The sequence below is a fragment of the Phaethon lepturus genome, unplaced genomic scaffold, assembly GCF_000687285.1.
Source record: "Phaethon lepturus isolate BGI_N335 unplaced genomic scaffold, ASM68728v1 scaffold7394, whole genome shotgun sequence".
In the NCBI taxonomy this organism is placed as follows: Eukaryota; Metazoa; Chordata; class Aves; order Phaethontiformes; family Phaethontidae; genus Phaethon; species Phaethon lepturus.
The window spans coordinates 1-10,589 of NW_010533908.1; the positions used below are offsets into that span (position 1 = coordinate 1).

General features: G+C 40.4%; 1 protein-coding gene across 1 annotated transcript in view; it reads left to right on the forward strand.

Moving 5' to 3' along the window:
- The first annotated feature begins 296 nt into the window (after window positions 1–296).
- AQP11 (aquaporin 11) overlaps window positions 297–10,589 on the forward strand; it is a 16,198-nt gene continuing 5,905 nt past the window's right edge. Inside the window, exons 1-2 of the mRNA XM_010285345.1 lie at window positions 297–891; window positions 7,428–7,544. Coding sequence (XP_010283647.1) covers window positions 297–891; window positions 7,428–7,544 — 712 coding nt within the window. The remainder of the gene's footprint in view (window positions 892–7,427; window positions 7,545–10,589) is intronic.

Below are 10,589 nucleotides of genomic sequence, written 5' to 3' on the forward strand. Positions count from 1 at the left end.
CCGTGCCTCCTTTCCACCGCAGGCAGAGACTTTCCTTCTTCTAACCCCTTCCTTGGCGGGCAGGAGAGGGATCCCCTGCCCTCACCCCTGTCGAGCTGGGCTCTCCTGCCCTTTGCTCCCCGTCGAGCCGAGGGTGAGTCAGCCTGCAAGCAGGTGGAGACAGAAGCTGGCTCCTACCTCGAAGGGAAAGTGTGGTCATCTTACCTCCCTCTCCTGCTTTCTTTCTCCCCATAGGTGGTGGGGCAGGACCGGGGTGAACTCGTCTTCCAAGTCCTTCGGTCTGTGAAACGCTCGCCATGGCTGTCGGGGGGGTCGGGACCTCGCTCCTGCTGATGGCTGGCATCATGGTAACGGTGGGGCTGTGCAGGAGGTTAGCCCACCGCCGGCTGCGCTCTCACCAGCGCCTTTGCGCTTTCCTTTTGGAGATGTTTAGCACCTTCCAGATTTGCGCCTGCACTAACGAGCTCTGCCTGCTCAGCAATGTGGAGCCGAGGCCACATACTGCCCTCACCCTCACCTACGGTTTCACCGTCCTGCACGGTTTGACTCTGACTGGCAGCACATGCAACCCGTGTGGTACCTTGCAGCCAATGTGGGGCGGTGGGATACCGGTCAAGATGGGTGGACTCAAGATCGGCGCTCAGTTCGTGGCTGCGGTGCTCGCCAGACTGTTTATGCGCTTTATCTGGAGCTTGGGGATGGCAGAGCCACATTTTGGAGCGCTCTCACAGGACTGCAGCCACCCCATGCAGACTACAGAGACGCAGGCATTCTGCATAGAACTGCTCTTTTCTGTCGTTTTCCAGCTGACCATCCTGCGAGTGGAAAGTGTTAATCCCAAATACAAAGTCCATTTGATTGCTCTTCTCATCACCATGCTCGTGTATGCAGGTTAGTCTTTTTCTTTCTTCCTCTTTTTTCCGGCGATAAAGTTGTAACAGAAGAGGGTTTTTTATTTTCTTAAAAATGTTAAGATGCAAAATTATTTTTCTTACAGTACAAAAAAATGCATCAAGGAAAGTCATTAGCCCTACACATGCAGAGTTCATTTGGAGTTTATGTAAAGTTTGCCTGGTTAGACTCCAGGCAGGTGTGGAGTTAAGAACGAAATGAGTTACAGATTTAAAACGATGTCAACTCTACAAGTAAATTCGGCTAAGAGTTTCACAGAACACTGTTAAAATATCTCAGTGAAGGATCGTTTCATAATCCGACTTTATATAGGGTGAGAGATTTCATACAACGTGCTCAGATTTCGAAGTGGTGTTGCAAGAAAGCACCACTGTCTGCATCAGGAAAAAAAAATGCTGATTGTGCAACGGCAGGGTACAGACAGGTAATATGGCAGTTTTGCATTTAAATAATGCATAATTCATATCAGTGCAGTTTATTTAACTACCTTAAATCCTTTAAATCAGAAACAGGAATGTTATTGGTAGGATGTATGCAGAAATGATAAAATAACACCTCATGAAACCAAATGTAAAAAAAAAAGGAAAAAAAATTAGGTGCCTCTTGTATCATGGCATTTACAAGACTATCATGTCTCTGATGGCTGTGTGTCCATGTCCTTGCCTCTGCCTGATTGTCACCTCATGCTTCCCAGAGCTGGGACACTGTCACCTGCGCAGCCTCTCTGGATTGGCAGGGAGGAAGAGGTGAGGGGAGTCAGTCTGAACTTCTCTCTGCTGGCTGTTGATGCTCCCTGTTGTCCCCAGTGAAGTACCAGAGTTGTTCTGGTACCAGAACTGGTACTTCCCCAGAAGTACCACACTTGTCACTTGAGGACTGCCCTGCCCTTCCCTCCTGGGAAGGAGATTCTGTCATCTGGGGTACAGGGAGGTGGGAGGGAGATGGTTACAGGACCCCTTGCTTGTGTTACAGCCCCCACCACAGAGAAAGTAATCTAGGAAATGATCGAATCTGTTTATGAGAGAGGGAAATCACTCTCTTATCTGCAAACATCTGGGGTATCATTGAAGTCTTGTCCAAAAGGTTAACTGTATTGTGCTATCTAACATAACAGCATATAGTAAAATAAAGTGCTGTCGAATATTCATCAGTATTAATGAAAAAAACTTTACTCATTATGTTTAGCTGAAATTAGCTAATACCTGTAAGATTAGAAAAAGTCCATGGAGAATTTTGAGAATTAACTTAGCAATGTGAACTACTTTCTAAAATTAATTTTTGAAGGCAGAAGCAAGGTGTCAATGCATGTTAGTACATTAAACATATTTCCAAATTGCTCAGTAAAAGTGTAGCCAAAGATTATCCTCCCTCTTCTACAAATATAGAAAGCTGGATTCCTGATTCTTAACATTTTTTTCCTGCTTAGTAAATAGTAATACAAAATAGTACATGTCACATTGCCTTTCTCTTTGCTAGTTCCTGCAAAGAATTCATGCCTCGTGTTGTTGGCTGCCTGGCTGTCCTATTTTTTCCTAGCAGGGCAAGGCTCTGTACCAAGTCCCTTTCCTTGTCATAAACTTGGACTTGTTAACAATGACCCAGTGCAATCAATCTGCATGTGCTTTGAGGAATAATCGGACCTGCTGCGCCCAGGCCCCTTTCACATGCGTAGTTTGTCTGTATCATGTGCTGAACACCCTGTGCTACCTGGACATTTTTCTTTCAATTTCTTTTAATCTAGAATCAAGTCTACTATAAAAATACATATGCATTCCAGAGAGCAGGTCCTGAACCTAGTTTTATCCCCTACTTAGTGGAAAATCTAATTCCTTCTTGTTCACTCTGCTCCAAGCTTCCTAAGGTTTGCATTCTTTTCTGTACACTTAGTTTCAAACGGAAAGGTGAAAAGTGCCATCCTCCCTCCTGCAGTAGTCATGAGCCTGGTGTTTACTGTGCACCCCTAAGACATAGACTGAAGCCTCTTGAAGTAGAGGAAGGTGTAAAAACCCAAAATTCCTATCACTGAGCTATTATACAACAAGCGTGGGAGGAGGCTGCTGCTATTTCAGCAGGCGTAGGGAAGTGATCATGGCCCTGTACTCGGCACTGGTGAGGCTGCACCTCAAATCCTGTGTTCAGTGTTGGGCCCCTCACTACAAGAAGGACGTTGAGGTGCTGGAGCGTGCCCAGAGAAGGGCAACGAAGCTGGTGAGGGATCTGGAGCACAAGTCTTATGAGGAGCGGCTGAGGGAACTGGGGTTGTTTAGTCTGGAGAAGAGGAGGCTGAGGGGAGACCTTATTGCTCTCTACAACCACCTGAAAGGGGATTGTGGTGACGTGGCTGTTGGCCTCTTCTCCCAAGTAATGAGCGATAGGACGAGAGGAAACAGCCTCAGGTTGCACCAGGGGAGGTTTAGGTTGGATATTAGGAAAAATTTCTTAACTGAGAGAGTGGTCAAGCATTGGAGCAGGCTGCCCAGGGAAGTGATGGAGTCCCAGTCACTGGAAGTGTTCAAAAACCATGTAGACGTGGCACTTCGGGACATGGTTTAGTGGTGGACTTGGCAGTGCTAGGTTGAAGGTTGGAGTTGATGCTCTTAAAGATCTTTTCCAACCTTAATGATTCTGTGATTCCATTAATTTCTTTATGTGATGAAGTCACGGGCTTGCACTCTAACAGATATCTTTCTCAGTGGAAGGTTAGGTAGGTACACATAGGACACCTTGGAGGTTCTCAGACCTTTCTTGCTGCCGCTTTCCCTCTGTCCACATCTGCACACAAATGTTCCCCAGGCTATCCTCCATCCTCCTGCCCACTCCATTTGGAGGGCTTGCTGATTGGGCCCTCCTTCCCACAGCCACTCACACATCCTCCTGACAGCAAGCCAAGTAGCTGAGGCAATAGCAAAGGGCCTGGCAGGTGGCCACGACCTGTGTTTGGTACATATATACAACCCACAGTAGATCGTGTAGATCCTGTAGCCCTAGCCGTGTCTGTTCCACCTGCAGTTTGAGAAACGGTGCTTCGTACATGCAGTGGGAGGAGGGACTTCCAGGTTAAGTGTTACGGCTAGTGGCCTCCAGCAGGCCAAGTCCTCATCTACAGGCTGTGAAGACAGGCTTAACTTAGCTGGGCTGGATCATTCTCACGAAATCTTTTGCACCACCTCATTAACTGTTTATAAGGAATTTGGGCGCTACTTTAAGAGGAATGGATCTTTCTTGCTTACCCAGCACCAAAGGGCTAGGCAACCAGCACAAATTTAGGCAAAGTAATGCTAATTTAGGCAAACTGCTAACATTCTTCCTTTTTCCTACAAAAATATCAAATAGTTTAGAATATTGTATGAATAAGGATTTTTCAAAATTTATTATGACAGAAACAGTGTTCTAGCTAGAAACTTGGGTGCATTAAATTTACAAAATAAAATTCATGCTAATGATTTCTTTTTACACTCGGATTTTTGAAAACCAAATCAATTGGGCCTTCAGGACCTGTGTTTGTTACAGTTATGAGTGAATCAGAAATGTTAGAAAATACATCTCATACATAGTATATCCTATTTCATTCCATGAATTATGTTCTACTGTATGTTTGAAAGCTATATCCTATAAGAGGAAAGGTTGCAGTCTGAAAAAGAACTTTAAGAAGGAATATCTCTTGCTCCAGATCAACTTTAGTTTGGGTAAAATTTTGAAGGACAGCTATATCCCTACAGCTTACACCCATTCTAAATGCATTGATACTCATACAGGGCTCAAAAACATTAAATCGTATTTGTATGGTTGACTAAGTTAAGTTAAAATAAATGTTGACAAATCACTGTTGTATGGACCCCATAAAAGGTACTTAGGTATGCCACGCAACTTACTACGACAAATAACATCAGATTATACAGTAATTTTTTTCAAACTTACAAGCCGTTCCTGTAATTTTCTTTTACATTTTCATAGTTTAAAAATATTTGGATCTTTTACACATAGACTTACACAGGCCAAATTTTTGTAGTAGTGCATACTGTACACAAAAACTCCAATACTGCTTTCACCCTTATTCTTCTGCTGCATAGAAGGAAAAAGAGAACATTAGGTCTTTGCATATTAAGGGAATGATTCTGAAGCTAAGGATGCAGACCATTACATGTTGGTAAAATCTTGTTTTTATATTTCCTTTGAGAAGATATTTAATGAGGGAAAGAAAAAAATAAACCTTTTGAGGGCTTTTTAATTTGCAGGCAATATTACAAAGAAGTCAGAATTGTATGAAATTGATTAGATGTTTCTGAGACTTAAGATATCAAGGTAAAAATTACATACACATTTTTAATTCCAAGTTTCTCCCTAATTTTGGTTTTGCCCTTAGTTAAAATTACTTTCTTACACATTGTGCGCTGTACACATTACTTCACCTTTTTAAGTTTTCATAGCATCACAGAATAGTTTGGGTTGGAAGGGACCTCCAAAGGCCATCTAGTCCAACCCCTGCCATGAGCAGGGACATCCCCAACTAGAGCAGGGTGCTCAGAGCCCCGTCCAGCCTGACCTGGGATATTTCCAGGGATGGCGCATATCCCACCTCTCTGGGCAACCTGGGCCAGGGTTTCACCACCCTCATTGTCAAAAATTTCTTCCTTAGATCTAGTCTGAATCTGCCCTCTTTCAGTTTAAAACCGTTACCCCTTGTCCTATCACTACAAGCCCTGCTAAAAAGTCTCTCTGCATCTTTTCTATCAGCCCCTTTAAGCCCTGGCAGGCTGCAAGGTCTCCCTGGAGCTTTCTCTTCTCCAGGCTGAGCCCCCCCAGCTCTCCCAGCCTCTCCTCCCAGCAGAGCTGTTCCATTCCTCGGAGCATTTTGGTGGCCTCCTCTGGCCCCACTCCAACAGGTCCGTGTCTCTCCTGTGCTGAGGGCTCCAGAGCTGGACACAGTACACATGTACAACATCAAAGATGTTCCACTTCTTTTGCTATAAAATCATTTTTCTGGTACACAGCCTGAGTTACTTAATATACATTTTGAAATAACATTATACTAGTGGCCCTGGCCTATGGTTGATACTGCAGTATTTTTTAGTAATGAATATTGAAGAAATACAGCAGTTATAATTCTGTGTAATGTTTAATGTTCAGAAACAGCAACTGCCTCCTGAGAGTGAAATTCTACTTTTGAATGTGTGTTTGCGGATATAAAAGCAGAAGCTGTGAATTTATAAATAGATTAAAGCAAAGTAAATTACTGTAGATGGCCTTCCTGGCAACAGTGGAAGTTGTTAATGTGTCAGTGTGCAGAACAACTGACTGCACAGTAAATCGGAGTTGCAGTTGAGAACAAGTGTAAAAGCAGAGTAAACTGAGTAGGTCAACAAAGACTAAAACCTTCCCAAACTGTAATAATGGTAAAAGAAATAATGAGTATATAGAAAGAGAAATACAGAAGAAGAGAACAACAAAGACCTTACTATAACTTTCAGTAAATTATTGAATGCTTATAAAAAATGAGGATTATGGGAGCACGGTATTTGTACGAAGGCTAAGTTCAAAGCTTATGCTAACTTATTTGGGAAACATCAAGAATAAGCTTTAAAAAATTGAATAGAATTATATTTTATGGGACTAGATTAACAGATAAAACAGATACAGGGTGGTTAGTAACTAATAGTACAGAAATACAGAAAATTTTGCTATGAGTAATATTATTTTCTGCAGGTTTGCAATGAGAGGAACAACATATGCCAGAATTAAAAACACTTACCTGCATGTTCATCTGCAGCGTAATTACCATTTAGTCTCCACAATGTAATGTGTTCAGATCCAGTTATTTAGAGAACGTTTAGGCAACTTCATTTACATCTGAAGTCAGAGGCAAGGAAAGATGCTTGGCTCTTTAAGCTTATTTTTTCAAGAGAGTGGAGTGGGGTTTGGTTTTATTTTTTTCAAATACCATATGGAATGATTGTGAAGGCTTTTCCCCAAGTTATTACCATATGATAATCTTAGTGTTCTAGAAATCGATATGATAATAATAGTGTTTTATTAAGAAAGTATAGAGGTCAGTTTAGCAAGAGCAGCGCTTGGCAGTTTTTTCCATTATCTTGCATATGTGTTACATGCAACATGGGGAGGTAATGAAAGCTCAGTATTTCTTTACTAATAATTATGTAATTTCTGTCTCTCTGAAAGCATGATACAGGCTATTAGGAAAGCAGCTTACATTTTTATCAACAGAAACATTCACCATTAGCCAAACCCATCTCTTCAAACAGTATTTGCTAGAAAGAGATAAAGGAAGTTATAGCCTATGCATTGGATATTTTAAAACATTTTAGAAAACAGTTAAACAGTTAAACATATATCATCTGGTAAATAATTTTATAAGAGTTCATCTGTTCAAATGGTTTCTGCTAAAACATTTTCTTGCAGAGTGTATCTTGTAGTATTGCTATGTACATTTCAATATTCATTTAAAATAAACATTAAGAAAGATGGTTTGATTTCATATTGTTTACATTTTATTGCAGGTGGGAATCTCACAGGAGCAATATTTAACCCAGCACTGGCTTTCTCATTACATGCAAATTGTTTCTACGACAAATTTTTGAGTTATTCACTAGTATATTGGATAGCACCATCCTTAGGTAAGTTCTTAATATTTTATGTATTTGAGAAAGTGTTAATTAGTACATGGTTAAAAAATCAGGAAATAGGGATTCTTTATTCAATAGTCTGCTCATTTTCTGCTTTAAATAAAATACAGAACACAGTCAATTATAACTTACACATAAAAGTCATTTAGAGTCATGGTTCTGTGTTGCAAACGTGAGCTACATATTTTAAACTTGTTTAATGCTCTATGTAGAGCACCTGTAACACTCTGTTTTGTGAATCAAGCATCTAATACTGAGTTTTAAACACCAGTTTTATTCACAAAATAACATCTGCTGTTTTGATCAGTTTATTTTCAGAAACAACCATGTTTGGTAATATAATTGTTTCGTTTAGATGTCATGATCAAAGTCTAAGCACTTCTGGGATACTTTGAGCAAGACAATGTACCTACCAAAAAACCACAATAGCATAATTCTAAATGGAAAAAGTCTAGTGTTTGTTAAGGTTCAGTTTAACTAGTTAGTTATAAACGAACAGCCGTTTACTGTGGAGCGTGATCCTTTTGAAGTTGCCTGTTTTTTGAGACTTTACGCCTTGGCATTAAAATCCATCCTGTTTGAGGTATGCTGCAAATTTTCACACTGACTAAAGGCCCACTTGTAGATTCTAGCAGATTATTAAAAAGGAGAAGAGCCTACCTGAAAGTGAATATTAGCCCGTTTAAGTTCAAAAAGAGAAACATATTGGTTAGCATGAAGTTTCTGTCTTGCTTTGTGACAGTATGCAAGAACATGGGGATGATTAAAAAACAAAGACAACCCAGAGGTCTTGGGACAAGTGCTTAAAATATGCTTTCTCAATTATTACTATTATAATATAAAATCTTTTTCATCTCCATAGTATCTAAACTTTGCAGTTCCCATTCTATGGTTTGAAACAATCTGTTGGAAATACGTTGGAAACAATCTGTTCTTAGTTTAAGAAATATTAGTAATGGGATTTATTTCTAACTTAAAATTATGGTTTTAATTTGGAAGCTATTGATTTTAACTTCTAGTTGTGTGCAGGTGAAAATGGTCCATGTAATACTTCACGCTGTTGATTGTTCACTGGTCCCTACAAATCTTGAGCTTTCTGCTTAGAGGGTATATAAAGAAGCAGTCTGCTAATCCTCAGTTCTTTCATGACTGTTAATCTTATTAGAAGGTACAACAGTGGTATTGGAAAGAAGGTGGGCTGTGAAACACACAGAGGAAACATCTCAAAGGGTTCCAGTTATAAAAAAATAACTTATTTTTCTTTGAGTCCATGTCTGTGCATGTTCTACTTATGGTGACTCTCAGTCAGTCAAAAATGGAGACAGAATTTTTAGTCAAACTAAAATTCACTTGAATATAGTTCTGTTAAATTAGACATTCAAACAGGGTGACTGAACCACAGAATAAGCTTGATAAAACCCCGTGCATTGCTCCACTTAGTAGCTAATGCAATGTCTTCAGCAAAGCTGGGTCCTAGCAGAACATATGATATTCCTTAGAATTCACATTTAGTTTTCCGGGTTATTAACTGATTTCAGCCTGATACCCATTTTGAGATTGCTTGGGTTGTAAGTGCTTGGACCTTGATATTTTGACAAGTGATTTAACAAAACAGGAGGCAGAACCTTTTTCAGAAGAAACACCATATTCTACTCATTTAGCGAGATGCATCCTGCAGAACTGCTTTGCAGAAAGCCTTCAGGTGATTTTGGCTTGAGTAAGAAAATCAGCAGATGTTAACACCAATGGAACTGCAAATTGAGGCATTTAGAATGCTGTTAGGGAGTAATGTTACATTTCTGTGAAAATTCGTAAACGGTGGTTTATCCTTAGTTAACATATAGAAAAAAAAACATACAGAATATATTGAATGCTGTCTCTTCATATATTCGGGAAAGGAACACCAGACCTCCAGTCATAAAGACGTGAATACTCAGGACACATCACTTTCTGTGCATTGTCACTACTGTAGCTAAACATTTTGTTACAGATCACACGTCTGTGGATCACCTGAAGGGCCAAGTAGTCTATTGGTATATAACTATCTCATTAAAAAATAAGGGAGCTTCATGGGTTCATGTAGACCTTATCTTAGAAACCAAGAGTTGTAAAGAAATGTCAGCCGTCCGAGGTGGAAGTACAGAGGAGGTAGATGGTGATATTTGAAAACTGAATTGATAAATACGGGAGCGCAGATCTACAAATCTAACATGAAATGAAATTTTTCTGATACTTTCTGAAAATAAGAAAATAATAGAAATGGAATTTTTTCTTCCAAAATTGAACTAAATGTTGAGGCATCTAGGAAAATGAATGCTTATGATGATAATAAAATTCTTGTGAAAAGAACCTCTAAGCAGAATCATAAAAGTAGATGATGAGGGAAGATGTATTTCAAATGTAGTTGTGAAAATTACTTTCAGAATCCATGCATCAGCAGAAATATCGTTTCAGACTTCCTAGAAACTGGCAGAGTCATAGTGGTATGCAAATTTGATGTTTCACTTTTCCCAGCATCAGCATCTTAGGTGGTTAAATTACTTTGTACTTAATTTGTGGAATTCTTTTAGGAATCTGTTACTTTTTTTGTGATTTGCTGTAATACCTACCATATGCAGAACCATGGACCAGGATACCATGAACTTCAAATAGCCTGTGCAAAGTGCAATATGATCTCATTCATCATAGCATCATAGACCAGTTTGGGTTGGAAGAGACCTCCAAAGGTCATCTTGTCCAACCCTCCTGCAATGGGCAGGGACATCTTCAACTAGATGAGGTTGCTCAGAGCCCCATCCAACCTGACCTGGAATGTTTCCAGGGATGGGGCATCTACCACCTCTCTGGGCAACCTAGGCCAGTGGTTCGCCACCATTCTTGTCAAAAATTTCTTCCTTAGATCTAGTCTGAATCTGCCCTCTTTTTGTTTAAAGCCGTTACCCCTTGTCCTATCGCAACAGGCCCTGCTAAAAAGTCTGTCCCCATCTTTCTCCTCAGCCCCTCTCAGCCCTGGCAGCTGCAGGAAGGTCTCCCCGG